The sequence below is a fragment of the Bubalus kerabau genome, chromosome 11, assembly GCF_029407905.1.
Source record: "Bubalus kerabau isolate K-KA32 ecotype Philippines breed swamp buffalo chromosome 11, PCC_UOA_SB_1v2, whole genome shotgun sequence".
Classification (NCBI taxonomy): Eukaryota; Metazoa; Chordata; class Mammalia; order Artiodactyla; family Bovidae; genus Bubalus; species Bubalus kerabau.
In genome coordinates this window covers 10,419,245-10,436,656 of record NC_073634.1, presented here as the reverse complement: position 1 = coordinate 10,436,656, position 17,412 = coordinate 10,419,245, and the positions used below count along the sequence as shown (strand labels likewise).

Below are 17,412 nucleotides of genomic sequence, written 5' to 3'. Positions count from 1 at the left end.
GGCATCTGGACGAGAAGAGCTTTTCATTTAGAATCCACAGTAAAAGCCAACCTGAGCTTCCCAGGTGGTGCAGTGGTAAAGAATCTGCCTGCAGTGCAGGAGCTGAGGGAGACCCAGGTTCAATCCCTGGGTCAGAAAGATCCCCTGGAGGAGGAAATGGCAACCCACTCCAGTATTCTTGCCTGGAGAATCCCATAGGCAGAAGAGCCTGGCGGGCTACAGACCATGGAGTTGCAAAACAGACACGACTTAATGACTAAACAACAACATTCTAAAATACATCTTGATAGTAAAAACAACAAGCCCTTGGCTTGTCAACTGTATCATATCCAGTATATACATAATCTGAAATGTATTCTATACTGATGGTGAGTTGATTGTTTTCAGGTCATCACAGTAGAATTTATTTCTAATTTGATGTAAAAATACTAACTTACTTGAAAGTGAAAGTTGCTCAGTCATGTCCAACTCTTTGCAATCCCATGGACTGCACAGTCCATGGAATTCTCCAGGCCACAATACTGGAGTGAGTGGCCATCCCCTTCTCCATGGGATCTTCCCAACCCAGGGATCAAACTCAGGTCTTCCGCATTGAAGGTGGATTCTTTACCAGGTGAGCTATCAGGGAAGCCCAACTTAATTAAAAACATTATTTTTACTTTAGATCTGTTTTCCTCAAGTATCTAAACTCACCATTTTACAGATAACTGAAAAGAAAACTAACAAAATTTCTACTATGTTCTTGATTCAATCCATTGTAAGTGTGCCAGTGGATACTCTCAGATAGTTTTGTGTTCTTCCAGGGGAAAAGATAATTATGAACATTAGAGATTGTTAACTATTAGTAATGAACAGTATAAAAGTGGACTGTAAAGATCTTGTTAGAAAAAAGATTTGTATTTTGATTGTTGTTCAGTCGCTTAGTCGTGTCCAACTCGGTGTGACCCTGTGGACTGTAGCCTACCACACTTCTCTGTCCATGGGATTCTCCAGGCAAGAATACTGGAATGGGTTGCCACGCCCTCCTCCAGGGGATCTTCCCAACCCAGAGGTTGAACCAAAGTCTCCTCCTGTGTCTCATGCGTTTTCAGGCAGATTCTTTACCACTGAGACACCTGGGAAGCCCATTTATCCATATTTATTCTGGATATTCAGAGGTTGGGACTCACGCTGCCAGTTATGGCCACAAAAATTAAAAAATTTAAAAAAAAATTGCTTTAAAGATGACTTGAAAAAATAATTTAAAAAATAAAGTACCAGCAAGCTACACATTTTGCTCTAAAAGTGGGGAAAACAAAAATGGAAAACCCCAGAATACCAGTCAGGCTCGTGAGCCTGACCTGTTCAGGTTGATGAAAGAAATCAATATTGAGTGTTCAGGCCTCAAGAGATAATATCACAGCTACTTCAACTGGACAAAGAAACCCTTCTATCACTCTTGGAAGAGTAAAGTCAAGTATGCACAAGGAACTAATAAAACACTACAGTTCTCATGCTTGCTTGTGAAATGCCAGTTTTAACATAAACATGATTTTTGTGATGTACCAAATGCAAAACATACTGAACATGTAATAACCGTGCTTCTCTCTTTTTATATAAACAAACATGTCCCCCCGCCCCGCCCCCGCCCAGGTAAAATGGTACGCCCCCACTCCAAAGCTTAGCAAGAGCCCAAGGGAATTTCATTCCAGATGTTTGGGGCATATACAGCAAACACATGTTTTTAAGAAGTGCCAAACGGTGGGACCCACTTCTAACTGTCTGCTAACTGACATAACTGCTCCCAGCTCCCAACAGCCAGCCTTAGCATAATATACAAAGAAATCAGCTAGGTGCTCCTGTGGTTAAGACTTGGAGCTTCCAATGCAGGGGCCATGGGTTCCATCCCTAATCAGGGAACTAAGATCTCACATGCTGTGTGGTGCAGTCAAAATATAAATTAAATTAGTTTAAAGTTAATATATAAATAATATTATTTTATATATAAACAATATAGTATATATTTTATATATTTATATAATAATAATAAATCAAGTTAAAAATGTTCCCAAACCTAAAAAAAAAAAAAAAAAGAAATAAGCCCTGACTTTGCATTTGTAAATAGTTCAAATTTGTTACAGCAAACACCAAAGACACAGCAAAATTCCACGGTCACATTGGAACTTGATTGCATCAAGTGCTATTTGAAACGGGAATTATTCATAAGGGTAGGGATGTTTCTGTACCACAGAAATTTAGATTGTTATATTTAAAGGGTTTCAACTCCATATATGCTCCCATAATGTCTAGAATTACATAAAAAGTATAGAGAAAAGTTAAATAAAGTCAAATTTATTTTTCATTAATTTTACCATTCCACAAATAAGGAAAAATGATATTATAGATAAAATGACATGTGTTCATTTTTTTTAGAAATTGACACAATACCCGAGTTTTTTTTAATCTTTTAATTAGTGAAAGCTGAATTTGGTCTATGTACTTAACAAGAAGTATCTAATAAACATTTTTACGTTTTCTCCTTCAGTTCCAGAACATTAGATTCCTTGTGATATTGATTAATCTAGGACACCAGGAAAAATCAGGACATTTATTTTAAGGTTATTATTTTACATTTCAACTTTCCATTTCAGATTTCATTAACTGTAACTTACTCTTCAAATTCTCAAAAATATACATCACATCTCTTGATGAATCATAGTCCTATAATAAAGATTCTACATTAAAATTCAGCTTTAATTTATTTCCAGCAGATGAAATATATACTTTTTATATAAATATATTTCCATTTAAAATTAAGAATTTTGGCACAGAGTCCTAAGCGTGTAGTCTTCAAATTGTGTCTCCTTTGCTTTCCACCGATCAACCTGGGAGAGTTTGGGGAAGGAATCGTGCTCTTCTTACACGTGTACCTTGTGTGTTCACCCTTCCCTCCACCTAGTGCTTGACAATCCAGCAGCATTCAAGATTTTAGAACATGAGAAAAAAGGGTAGAAGATTTACTTCTCCACATCAGTGAGGGTAGAAAAAGGGACGAGATCTAAGCCTGAGAATTTCTAAGTACCGGATATTTTTGTTTAGTTTATTCTTGTTTTTCCAGCGATTATATGTGGTCACTTGTATCCTTTGCTATGTCTCCAAGGGAGAGACATAGCAACTGTCTCTCCAATGTGAGTCCATCGAGAGTGGCTTCATTTCATATCTAAACCCCAGAAATTCCAAGTCTTGTCAATTTTTATAGAAAGGTTTTTCGGGGAAAAATGACAGGCCAATAAAATCTACAGTCTGAGTGATTCCAATATTAATCTTTAATGGTTATGTTCCATTTCTGGTCTTTCTGCTGTACTTTTAAAAAGTACTCAGATGAGTAGAACTCATTTTTATATGAAGAATTTGAGCTACTACTTTCTTGACAGGGGAGAGGTAACAAATTAGACTAGTGCAAAAAAAAAAAAAAATAGAACTCCCACATTCTCCAAAGTGCTTCCTGTATGAAATTCAAAACCGGAATCCCCACCAGTTTGTTAAGGGTCAGAATATCATTTATCTCAACCTTTATCCTTGTCCGCTTGGAGCCTCTGTCCTGGATTCAAAGTTCTAGAATGTTCTACAGAAAAATCCTAAAGCAGGTGGTCGCAGATGGGCGTGACAGGGGATCTCCTGCACCATCCCCCCAGTATTGCACAAAACCTGCCAGCCAGCTGCAAGCAGGCACTGTCCTGTCACCCCTCACCCAGCACGTGAGGCCAAGCTCCGTCCCACGCTGGCCCTGAGTCTGTCATACAGCGTAAGCTGGTCCACCCACACCTTCCACCTTTCTCTTGGTACCATTTAAACACGACGGGGAGATGGAATCTGTACATCGCCCACAAACACAGTAGAATGAGGAACACATTAAAAACCAACCGACTCTCACAACTTCAGAGGACCTACAGTCTGGCAGCCAGGCCTCGTCCGCCCAGGTCTTCTAGCTGTTGGCGTCCTCAGGAATCTCTGCTCCATGCTGTGATCTTTCTTAACCAACAGCCATCAGCTCAGAATCATCAGGAAACACCCACCCCCCCACCACCAATCCGGAGCTGATGACCTACCCCCTATCCTATGGAAGCTGGCCTGGATGCCGTGGAAAGGTGTTCTGAGTATTTTTAGTGCCATTCACTGAAAAACTAATTACAGATATACATATGTTTTCATAAATAAAATCTGAGGCATATATGTATATATTAAAACTTTCACCAACAAGGGTGTGTTAAAAATTTCAAGTTCTGTCCTTCAAGTTCAATAAAGGCACAAGTGTTTTTTGTTTTGTTTTGTTTTTCCTCTCTCTTTCTTTAGGCTTGCAAAGAACACAACTGCCAGCAAGTCATCAAAGACACCATAGGGGAGTTTTCTTTGATTTTCTTCTTCCTGGGGTGACCATTTGCCCCATGGATCACTGGCCACTGGCATGATTTCTACCCAAGGACAGTATTTAAATGCATAGAGGGTTTAAGTGGATTCCATTGCTGTGTCAGGTTGCTAGGTAACACGCCACAGCTGGGCGGGGCCGGTCCCCCCAGGTCTGCTTTGGCCATTTCCATTAAGGCTTCTCGCTCCCAAATCGACCCTTCCGGTTTCCAGGTTCCGAGGCCCTTCGGACCAGCCTGGGGGGCGGCTTGGGTCGGATGCCTTCGTGGACACGGTCACCCCGCACGGAGCCAAAGTGGCCTTTGGAAAGGAGGGGCTGGCAGAGCACACCCGGGGTCTGGGGGCACCCCTCTTTACTGTGGACAGCTGGGGAGCTGCGGGGTTGATCCTGCCTGGAATCCATGTCCACCTCGTTCTTCCACTCCATTCTATAGGCCTGGGGGGCTTTCTTTGAGAACTGTTCTGGCAAGAAGCGTCTGGCCCGAGGCTGCAGGTTGAGCACCGTGGTCCCCGCCTCCAGGTCGGAGTCGCTGCTGTTGCCACCTGCCAGGGAGCAAAAGAAAGACAGCGTAGGCAGGCATTTTAGGGAGAAGACGGTACAAGCAACTGGTCTGGCACTTGCTTGGCCCTCCGTGGGGCTCTGGGTGTCACGCAGGAAGGCCAGAGGACTCGCCCTGACTCCATCTGAGTCCTTGGCCTGTGCATAAGCTCTGTGAACATCTATGTCCACAACTGTGCACACTTACTAGTTCTAAAGAGCTTCTGATGTACCAGCCGCTGTACTGAGCACTTTCAAATGCATTAACCTATGGAATCCTCACGATCACCTGCTTTACAGATGAAGTAACTAAGGTTCAAGAGATGTTAGTAAGGGGTGAATGAGCGTGCGTGTGCACTAAGTCGTGTCCGACTCTTTGTGACCCCATGGACTGTAGCCTGCCAAGCAGGCTCCTTTGTCCATGGGATTCTCCAGGCAAGAATACTGGAGTGGGTTGCCATTTCCTTCTCCAGGGGATCTTCCCAACCCAGGGTTCGAACCCGTGTCTTCTACTTTGGCAGGTGGATTTTTTTTTACCACTGAGCCTCCTGCTGAATGCCAAACAGACAATTTGGCAGCAGTTGCCTGCCCACTTGCCCCATCCAAACTGTCCTGGACTGCTCAGCTCAGTGTCTGGCACACAGTAGACAGATCAATAATTAGCTGCTATGATGCAGATTCTTGTCCTGATCTACAATCTCATGCGCAGGCTTATTTCCTTTATATTTTCATAAAATGGTCAAAACACCAGTATGGCTTGAAGTCTACATATAGATTACCATCAAATAAAGAGATATTAGCCTTCATGTAAAGCTTTAATAAAGAGAGCTGGAAGTCAATTATATGGTTGCCTTTATGAAAATATATTAAAATTATGAACATTTAAATTAGAAATATAGTAAGAATTACAGAATTCAATGTAAACCTTTGAAGATGGACAACTTTCTATTTACTGTTCACCAATCACACAGTGACAATATTTCCTTTTGCTATGTCAGACAGAATCATTATGGGATAAAACTAAATTACATACAGCGTGCACCCAACTCTATTCCAAAAGGATGCAACACTAATAAAGGTCACCATGTCATTATGTTTGCAAATGACCGAACTCATTGTCTTTAATAAAGAAGAAAACATGGAAAAGTTTTCTATTTTATAAACATCGATAAATAAGTTTAAAGTCTTTTTGCTCCAACTTCCTTCATTACCTGCATTAGAAACATTCTTTTTCTTCTGTAGCTTTTCTGGAAGCTTTGTATTTTTGGGTAAGGATAAATATCGGGAGGTTGAAGTGGAAGCCTGTCAAAAAAATAATAGAAAACCTTATTTAGGTGTCACGCCATTTATTGTATGTTAGAAGTTTACAATTCTACAGCAAATCTTGGTGTTAAAAATTAAAATCTTAGGTCTTGATTCCAAAACTACTGGGTGAGGAACTCTAAGGATGGGGAATAAAGTTCCAAGTGATAATCATTTGACTTAAAATGAGGAAAGCCTCTTTTAAAATATCACAGAAATCAGTACTATTAAGGAAAACAAATAAACTGGGACCCTTGGAACAGGATATGAAAACCTCTGGCTTTTCTTAAAGAAAAGCTATAGAAACATCCACTTATAAGAGCATTACTAAAAAAAGACTTAGGACCTACATATATAGGGAGGAAGATATGAAAAATGTAGCATGTTTAAGTTGTATTCACTTTAATAAATCTTGAAAATGACAGAATTAAAAATATCACTATAGCTAACTTGCTGGCATTTCCAATGCCACAGCCTCTGCTGCTGCTGCTGCTGCTAAGTCGCTTCAATCGTGTCCGACCGACTCTGTGCGACCCCATAGGCGGCAGCCCAGCAGGCTCCCCCATCCCTGGGATTCTCCAGGCAAGAACACTGGAGTGGGTTGACATTTCCTTCTCCACAGTCTCTAGTGTCTTTAAATTTTTTTCTTCTGTTTTCTATTAATTTCTATTGGAGTTTAGTTGCTTTACAATGTTGTTGGTTTCTTCTGTACAACAAAATGTACAACAAGGTCATATGTATACATACATCCCCTCTTCTTTAGATATCCTTCCCTCTAGTTTCTTTAACTTTTAACTTTTGCTGCCACATTTCACACATAAAATGTAATACTGTTCAGACATAACCATTTTGATCTCTAACAATGCAATACAGATCATTATTAACAATGAGATGCAGTGCGTGCTATATTAATTACAATATAGTTTTTAAAAAATCATTTACTTTTGGCTATTCTGGGTCTTCGTTGCTGCTTGTGGGGGTTTCTCTAGCTGCAGAGAGCAAGGACTACTCTGCTGCAGTGCATGGGCTTCTCTTGCTTCTGAGTACAGGCTCTAGAGTACTCAGGCTCAGCAGCTGTGGCTCATGGGCTTAGCTGCTCCGTGGCACGTGGAATCTTCCCAGACCAGGGATCGAACCTGCGTCCCCTGCATCAGTAGGTGGATTCTTATCCATTGTGCCACCAGGGAAGTCCCAGAATAGCCTTTGAAAGTAGCTTCCTTATCTAGGACAGGGCCCTGGACCAAGTGGAGTGCTGAGCACACAGCATCTGAAACTCTCCCGACACAGACACAGGGCCTTCTGGAAGTTTCTACTCACACTGACTGGCTCACCTTCAGGCTGCACCCTCTCCATGGAGAGAACAACCGTGACTCGCCAAATGAAGTCTGACCCCTCCAGTCAGTTTAACGCTGCACACTGCCTGAGCCTTCCCTGTCTTCCCAAACCTCCCTCCTCAGCCCTTTCTGGCTTATTTTGTCCACAGCATGTATCGCCTCTAACCCAACAATTTCCTTATTTGGTCCGTTCCTGGTGGGCTTCTCCCCACTAGAACGTGAATTCCACCAGGGAAGGGAGCTTTGTAGTTTTGTTCACCAACGTATTCCAAGTGCCCGGACAGCGTCTGAAACAGGACAGGTGTTTCAGAAACATCTGGAAAGGAGTTACCATGGGCTCCCTCCCAGGATTCCTGCGGGCCAGCCCCGCACAGCCCCGTCCTGTCACCAGCTCCCCCGGGATGGCTGCGGGCTCTGCCGATGGAGCCGGCCGCGTCCCAGGGGCGAGAAGCCCCTTACCCTGTGCTCCCGGTTCAAGCTGCTGTCCTTCCGAATGCTCTCGCGGAGGCTGTGCCGCCGGCGGATCAGGATCTCCTTGGCCTGCCTCTCACTTGTGTCCGCCGTCAGATTGTGTCGGTTGTAGGACAAGGTCTGAAATGAAGAAGCCAGTGACATTTTACTAAAACGCTGATCACTGCGCGGAAGTTCCAGCGCTTCACTACATTTGTTTGGCTTTGCACCTTGAAGAGATATTTAACGATGAATGTACAGAGGGTGGGCAGGGGGGGGGTGTGGAATAGAAGTTAACACTCTTTCAAATTTTGTTAACATTCAAAGGTGATTAATATTCATGAATTTTGAAAGAATTCATGGTCTATCAAATCTCAAATTTGGTAACAAATTTGGGTAACAACGGTAGTAATTTCAGGTTGTGTTGTTATGTGTTGTTACTCGCTCAGTCATTGTCCAACTGTTTGTGACCCTCTGGACTGAGGCCCACCAGGCTCCTCTGTCCATGGGGATTGTCCAGGCAAGACTACTGGAGCTGGTTGCCATTTCCTTCTCCAGGGGATCTTCCCAACCCAGGGATCAAACTCATGTCTCTCATGTCTCCTACATTGGCAGGTGGATTCTTTACTACTGCATCACCTAGGAAGCCCCACATATATTCAATAACTGTGTTTGATTGAACCAAATAAAATTCTCTACTTATGGGGAAAAAAAAAAACTCATGTTTTAGTAAAAGTCAGTGCATACTTTTCATTGAAAAGTATGATCTTTATAAATCGGAAAATGATTGAATTCAACAAGCATCCTTGACTTCTTTGAAGTACCTTATACGTATTTACTCATCAGTAGCAGCTGGGGAAAAAAAAAAATTCATACATTCTCTACTGATAGTAAAGACTGGTAGGAAAACCAACCACTTTGGGCCACTTGGTGGTGCTATGACCCTCTAATTAACTTAAGAGCGTTTCTTTTCAAATTGAGAAAAGTGGCTGTCTCCACCAGCAATAATCATATCCTAATATTTGAAGCCACACAACATAAAGTGGGGCTGTCCAGGGTATACATTTTTAGTTCTATAAGCTATCAGTCAGTTCAGTCGCTCAGTCGTGTCTGACTCTTTGCGACCCCATGGACCGCAGCACGCCAGGCCTCCCTGTCCATCACCAACTCCCGGAGTTTACTCAAACTCATGTACACTGAGTAGGTGATGCCATCCAACCATCTCATCCTCTGTTGTCCCCTTCTCCTCCTGCCTTCAATCTTTCTCAGCATCAGGGTCTTTTCCAGTGAGTCAGCTCTTGGCATTAGGTGGCCAAAGTATTGGAGTTTCAGCTTCAGCATCAGTCCTTTGAATGAATATTCAGGACTGATTTCCTTTAGAATGGACTGGTTGGATCTGCTTGCAGTACAAGGGACTCTCAAGAGTCTTCTCCAACACCACAGTTCAAAAGCATCAATTCTTCGGCGCTCAGCTTTCTTTATAGTACAACTTTCACATCCATACAGGACTACTGGAAAAACCATAGCCTTGACTAGACGGACCTTTGTTGGCAAAGTAATGTCTCTGTTTTTTAATATGCTGTCTAGTTGGTCAGAACGTTTCTTCCAGCAGCAAGCATCTTTTAATGTCATGGCTGCAATCACCATCTGCAGTGATTTTGGAGCCCCCAAAAATAAAGTCTGACACTGTTTCCACTGTTTCCCCATCTATTTGCCATGAAGTGATGGGACCAGATGCCATGATCTTAGATTTCTGAATGCTGAGCTTTAAGCCAACTTTTTCACTCTCCTCTTTCACTTTCATCAAGAGGCTCTTTAATTCTTCTTCAATTTCTGCCATAAGGGTGGAATCATCTGCATATCTGAGGTTATTGATACTTCTCCCGGCAATCTTGATTCCAGCTTGTGCTTCATTCAGCCCAGCGTTTCTTATGATGTACTCTGCATATAAGTTAAATAAGCAGGGTGACAGTATACAGCCTTGGCATACTCTTTTCCTGATTTGGAATCAATCTGTTGTTCCATGTCCAGGTCTATTGCTTCCTGAATCTGCACACAGATTTCTCAAGAGGCAGGTCAGGTAGTCTGGTATTCCCATCTCTTGAAGAATTTTCCACAGTTTATTGTGATCCACACAGTCAAAGCCTTTGGCATAGTCAATAAAGCAGAGGTAGAAGGTTTTTCTGGAACTCTCTTGCTTTTTCAGTGATCCAGCAGATGTTGGCAATTTGATCTCTGGTTCCTCTGCCTTTTCTAAATCCAGCTTGAACGTCTGGAAGTTCACGGTTCATGTACTGTTGAAGCCTGGCTTGGAGAAGTATAGCTACAAGCTATATAGAAATCCATATCCTAAAATAAACTATAGTCAGTAATTAAGTTCATTTTCTGATAGAATTAATGCATACTTCTTGGGAATATGCTTATCCCCAGAACTGTATCAGACCTGGGTTTCCCAGGTGACTCAGTGGTAAAGAATCCACCTGCCAATACAGGAGACAAGGGCTTGATTCCTGGGTCAGGAATATTCCCTGGAGAAGGAAATGGCAACCCACTCCAGTGTTCTTGCCTGGGAAATCCCATGGACAGAGCAGCCTGGCGGGCTACAGTCCATGGGATCACAAAGAGTCGGACACAACATAGTGACTAAATAACATATCAGATCTAGTAGAGATAAACAGAAGTACCACAGAACCACACTCATTTCCTGCTATCTAGTTGAGCATGTGAAACTAACAAAATAATATGAAATTGTGAAAAGAAATGCTAAGATGATGTGGTATGTAGGAGCTCTAAGATACAGCCCATTCAAAGACAGGCCGAGGAATAATTTAGAGGGTGCTGAGGAAACCTTAAAAATCGGAGAATATGGATCAACTGACAGGAAGGAGTGGGGCATTTCAAGTGGAGATGCAGAAGACAGCAACACAGTCTGAGGAATGAATCCAGACCCATAGCTCTGTGGGTGCATGGGTTGGGTGGGTGAGGGGCGGGTGGTAGCTCAGCTGGATAAGGGGGAACCTGAATACAGATCCCAAAGGCTGAAAGAACAGTTGAGCCTGGAAGCCACAACTGTTTTGTCTCATTTTAAATGGAAAGATGCTTTATTAAAAGAGGCTTTAAGGGACATCTCTGGTAGTCCAGTGGTTAAGACTTCGCCTCCCAATCCAAGGGGTGTGGGTTCAATCCCTGGTTGGGGACCTAAGATTCCCATATGCCTCCAGGCCCACAAGCCAGAACATAAACAACAGAAACAATATTGAATTCAAGAACGACTGAAAAAATACTTTCTATAAATAAAAAGAACTTTAAGAAAAGAGTGGAACTGCCGTGATGTCAGATGGAATGGGATGGGCTGTGAAGTCAGCTAAGAAGCTCCATTAAAGCCCTTGATGTGAGTGACCAGGATCCCTGACAAGCACTGCGTCCATGTACCAGGTCACCTCATTGTGCCTCAGTTTCTTCATCTATAAAATGGAGACAATAGTAACACCACTTGCTGGAGGATGAAGAGTTAAGACACAGAACACACTGAAATGGGGGCTGGCAAACCACACACACTAAGTGTCAGCTGTATTATTAGCAAACTATGAGAATGAGGCTCCATGATGGAAATGGGTTGAAAGAAGTGGCTCAGAAGATACAGCAAAGGAAGAAATGGTTGCACTCTACAAACAATGAAGAAGGTTACATACATTTTGAAAAGTCTTCTAAGTGATAAAGCTATTTCATTCAAAAAGTTTAAAGAGCAATCAATTTACTTTCTTCACCATTAGATAACACATGTTTTTATCTCCAAGTCTTTGGTAGCGGAACTCTTACCTCCCCGGGATTCCAGCCTCCAACCTTGACCAAGGTGTCTGGGAGGAGAGCTGTATGCTAACGGGACAGGCCCCTGGGGGGTGGAGGGTCTGAGGGAAGGAAGTACCTGGTGTGGGACCTGCAGAGGCTGGCACGATGGTGGCAACGGCCCCTGTAACTGAACAGCGTCAAGTCTGCAGGTACATTTTTAACCAAAGGCAAGTATGTACGTGCTCAGTCACTCAATCGTGTCCAACTCTTTGCAACCCCATGGACTATAGCCCCGCAGGCTCCTCTGCCCATGGGATTCTCCATGCAAGAATATTGGAGCGGGTTGCCATTTCCTCCTCCAAAGGCAAGGACATATTTTGATAAATAAATCTTACTCGCTGACGGATCTGATAGAGATTTCTTGACAATATTTCTCGGATTTCATCCATTTCACCAGGTGTGAGCTTCCTTACTTTTTCTTCACGGCAGTCACTGTGAACGTTTAAGAAAACACATTTTACTATTCAACAAGTATTAAATTCATTTATGTTCTTCCTTAGAGACGTAATACCATCATTTAAGAAGAAGAAACTTAATGAATAAAACTTAGGAATTATTTAGTAGTTTAAAATAATTCAAAAAATCTAAAACATTTATTTCAGTGTCAAAATCATTCACATAAGTTTAATCATGCACCAGTTTTTTCAGTCTGTTCATGCAACTATTTAAAGAGGAAAGACTAGAGTAGCTTGCAATGCTATCACTTTATTATTTCTAATGCTCCATAAATAAAGTAGCATAGGATTGTTATATTCCCACAAAACTTAATTAGCTGAATTTTACTATTATGGCTCTATTTTTTTAAATACCTCATTAGAAATATTTACAAAGACATCATTTATACTATGCATGTTCATACAGTTGGTCCTCTTTGTTCAGGGAGTCCATATTTGCAAATTCACTGACTTGCTACAATTTATTTAAAAACACATTACCAGTACTCAGGGTACTGTCCCAGTCAGTCTCAGACACTTGCAAACTGAGGTTTGCAAGGTTTCGAAACCTTGCACGCAGGTTTCCAAATGAGGCCAAATATGTCAACCCTTTGCCTCTTAATCTCTGTGTTTATGCTGTTAAAAAAAAAATGTCCTTTTCACCACCTAGTGGAATGTTCTTCACATTTTTGTGCTTTTTATTGGTGATCCTGTTGTTTTAAATGGTTCCCAAGTATAGTTCTGAAGTGCTGTCTAGGGTTCCCAAGTGCAAGAAGTTCCTAAGTTTTAATTCTACTTTTTTAAAGGATATTTTAGCAGGATATGGAATTCTAGGTTCAGTTACATTTTTTGAGAATTTTGAAGCTACCAATAGTGTCCACTGGTTTTATTGAAAAATCAGTGGTCAGGTTTTTTCTCTTTTGAAGAAAATAGGTCTCTTTTTTTCTCCTCTGAGTATGTTTAAGATTTTCTCTGTTTTTTTTTTTTTTTTTTTTTTTTACTTTCAGCAGTTTTATGAACCTGTATCTACATTTGGTTCTCTCCTTATCTAATCTGCTTGAGGCTGTCAGAATTCATGTCTTTTATCTGTTTGGGGAGATCCTCAGTAAATATTCCTTAAGACATTGCTTCTACCAATTTCTCTCTCATCTCCTTCTGGAGCTTTTCAGTATATATGAATCTATCCCATATATTTCTCACTTTCTTTTTCATCTTTTTTTTTTATACTGTTTTTCATCCTGGTCTTTCTTCTGTCCTATCTTTCAATTAATTCCTTTTCTCTTCAACTTTATCTAGTCTGCTTTGATAGCTGTCAAATGAGATCCTAAATTTAGTTACTTTATTTTCAGCTCAAATACTTCCCTTTGGTCTTTTTTGTTTATATAATCTCCATGACAATGCCAAAAGTGTCAATGCCACTTTCTTTCCTTAAACATGTTTTTATTTCTGTTTTAAAGTCCCTGGCTGACAATTCAATGATCTGAATCCCTTTTGTGTCGACTATTATTTTATATTTTGTTGATTGTTTCTCAGTGTTTTTTCAGTCACATTTCCTGTCTACTCATATGCTTGGTTATTTTGGATTGAGTATTAGACATATATAAAACAATCATGGGGATACTTTAATCATGGGGATACTCTTTACAATCTTATTTTCTTCCAGAGAAGATTTAAACTTACTTCTCTTGAGCAGCTGAGATAGAGGCAATTTCAGTCTCTGATGATTTAAACAATCAAGAATTGCGATAATTCTAGGCTGGGCTTCTTTCCCTTGAGGGTTAAGTTGTAGGATTTTGAAGTAAAAACCTATAGCTGAGTACATACAAATGGTCCTCCTTCTTGGTAGGTTCTGAATTCTAATTTTATTCTCTAAGACCAATTAGTCTGTCAAAAACCCTGTTTTAGCTTTTTAGACTCTTAAGACAGGTTCTCCAAATTCCAGACAGAAAATAGCAATAAATGCCAGTTCTATCCTCTTGAACTTCCCTCTTTTTTGACTTCTAGCCAAGAAATTCCTCACTGTATGGATACTGTCCAGCTTTCCAGCAGATATTTAAAATATGTTTTGTCCTTTTCCTCTAGTTTTCTTAGTAGTTTGGTCTGGACTCAGTTCATTATTGCCAGAAATATGATGCCTTACTGCCTGTCTTTTTCGCTTCTATCCTCCTCCAAAGAAAACACTTCAGAAGAGGTGGAATGGTGAACATGGCAATCATTTACCAATGTAAATGATATGTAACTATCCATCAATTTTTGTTACCCCCTTCCCTAACCCTAAACCTTTGCCTTTACTCCACTTTCGACTGGCTTCAAGATGAACTGTGAACAGAGGTAAAGCTGAGATTTCCTTCTTCTATGACCACGAAGTCAATGACTCCCTTTTGAGAAGCTGGATAGTTGAATTATTTTGTGCTGCACCCACAAAAGGAACAGTGCCTAAGAAAGATCATAAATGGTGAACCTGGAGTAAACTTCAAGGATCAAGTATAGCCCCATTTTCTACGTGAAGAAACTCAATCTCAGGGAAACAGATGGACCCGCTTAAGGTCACACAGTGGGTTATTTGCAGAGCTGGGACTATAAATCAGTCATTCTGCTCAATAACCACCATTTCCAGTGCAATATAATACCTTTATTTCTGAGTCATCCTGACCACTACTACTTTTTATTCTGGATTGTGTAAACTACAATAATTTTTATAGGGGACTATCATCCTAGTGAAAATCACAGTTTATATGGTTGGGTGTGATTTGGAGTTTCTTTCATTTCAACCCTTCCATAGCTAGCATTTTAATTTAGGTGACACTTTGCTGAAACAAGCTTTAAGCTCATCAATGAAAGAAGAAATCATTGTAACCTGAAATTTGTCATGTAGAGGAGGAATGATGCTTACAAAATTAGCAAATGAGTGATAAACTCATTTGCTAATTTGCTGACAGTACTTATTATTCTGCTATGGATTTGCTATAAGTGTTTAAGTCACTTTACATCCTGGGTATTCATCTTCTCGTTTTTAAATTTGGGGAGACAGACTAGGTCAATGCATCTCAATACCGGATTCCTTAGTATAAACTTCTATAAGTTTATATATTTTTTTATTAGAATATAATTGCTTTACAATGTTGTGTGAGTTTCTGCTGTACAAAATCGTGAATCAGCTATATGTGTACATATATCCCCTCCCTCTTGGACCTCCCTCTCACCACCTCATATACCACCCCTCTAGGTCATCACAGAGCACCAAGCTGAGCTCCCTGTGCTACACAGCAGCTTCCCGCCAGCTATCTATTTTGTACATGGTCATGTATATAGTCAGAGCTACTCTCTCAATTCATCCCACCCGCTGCTGCCCCCTCTGTAGTCACAAGCCCATTCTCTACATTGGCATCTCTATTCCTGACCTGCAAATAGATTCATCACTACCATTTTTCTAGATTCCATATATACAGGCTAATATGCGATATTTGTTTTTCTCTAACTTAACTTCATTCTGTATAACAGGGTCTAGGTTCATACACATCACTTATATATAAAAAACCTATACCTGAGCCTCAACAGCAAAGAGCCTGATTTTATTGGTCTGGGTGGGGCCCAGGCATGTGTGTTATTGAAATGCTCCTACAGTATTTCCAATGTACAGCCTGTGTTGAGCACCTCTGCACGAGATCGCCACTAAATGTTCTTTCCAAGCCTTAAATTATGACTCTGTGAATAATCCATGAGCAAATAGCTATGTAATTCCATGCATCTTTATAACTGCAAATCGTAACACACCTTAAACTATTCCATTTCAAAATGCTTGCTAAGGAGGCTTTACTTTCAGAACACACTGAACTGTCCAAAGCAAAGACAATAAATACGTAATCATCCTAAACATGACCAGGTACTTTCTGACTGGTCCATTCTACAATAACACAACATGACGTGACATGACATAATAGAAAATAAAGGACACACTACCAGGTTTTCACATTTTAACCAGTAGCTCTTTCTGCTGTGAGGTCTTAAGGACTCACGTTAGGACATAAGTCAAATTTCTTATTATTACTGGTTTCACAAAACTATAAACACCTACATAGCAATAAGTTGCTCAGATGCTCAGTCGAGTCCAACTCTCTGCAACCTCATGGACTGTAGCCCACCGGGCTTCTATGTCCATGGGACTTTCCAGGCAAGAATACTGCAGTGGGTTGCCATTTCCTCCTCCAGGGGATCTTCCTGACACAGGGATTGAACCTGTTTCTCTTGCACTGGCAGGTAGGTTCTTTTACCACTGAGGTACTTGGGAAGCCACATTAACTTCTATTTTCAAAATAGGACTTACTTTAAAGATGCAAAAGAAGGAACAGTGCTTATCATCCCAGTTTCTGCCATCTCGATGGCATGTTTTATTTCAAGCTTTTTGTATAAAGACACAATGCTTGACTTGGGTTGGTTCTCCCGAATCAAAAGCTTCCTCAGGTACTTGTCATCAAACTTCTTAAACCTGGAAATAAGCAAAATCAAAACTTCAATTAATTAACATGACACTGATTAAGAAAAAAAATCTGTTTTTACCAATAAAATAATTTCTACTACTCCCAGGGGGAAAAATAGTAGCAGTGTTTACTTAGTCTGATCATTGTATTTATTTTTGTAGGTGCATACCTAAATATATAGAGAGAGCACATATTAGTATATTTTTGTTTTAACCATAACACACTTATATCTAATGGGGCTTCCCAAGTGGCCTTATTGGTAAAGAACCTGCCAGCCAATGCAGGAGACATCAGCTTGATCCCTGGGTCAGGGAAGATCCCCTGGAAAAGGGGATGCCCTTCTCCAGTATTTTTGCCTGGAGAATTCCATGGACAGAGGAACCTGATGGGCTACAGTCCATGGGTTCACAAAGAGCCAGACATGACTGAGTGACTAACACTTTCACTTTTCATGCCCAAGACTCCAAATGTGTGTCTCCAGCTCCAACTTCTCTCCCAAACCCCAGAAATGAGTATCCAGACTCCTGCTCAACTTCTCCACTTGGACATCTCAAACTTGGCATGCTCTAATGGATCTTCTCCCAAGTCAGCCCCATTTCAGTTAGCGACAACTCCATTTGGTC

General features: G+C 40.9%; 1 protein-coding gene across 2 annotated transcripts in view; it reads right to left on the bottom strand.

Annotated features, from left to right (window-relative positions):
- Positions 1-2,572: 2,572 nt before the first annotated feature.
- Positions 2,573-17,412, bottom strand: part of SLC9A2 (solute carrier family 9 member A2) — a 90,202-nt gene continuing 75,362 nt past the window's right edge. For both annotated transcript variants that reach the window (XM_055539528.1, XM_055539529.1), the window contains exons 8-12: positions 16,636-16,797; positions 12,213-12,309; positions 8,038-8,169; positions 6,154-6,244; positions 2,573-4,947 (exon numbers count right to left, since the gene is read on the bottom strand). In XM_055539528.1, coding sequence (XP_055395503.1) covers positions 4,577-4,947; positions 6,154-6,244; positions 8,038-8,169; positions 12,213-12,309; positions 16,636-16,797 — 853 coding nt within the window. In that variant the 3' untranslated portion in view covers positions 2,573-4,576. The remainder of the gene's footprint in view (positions 4,948-6,153; positions 6,245-8,037; positions 8,170-12,212; positions 12,310-16,635; positions 16,798-17,412) is intronic.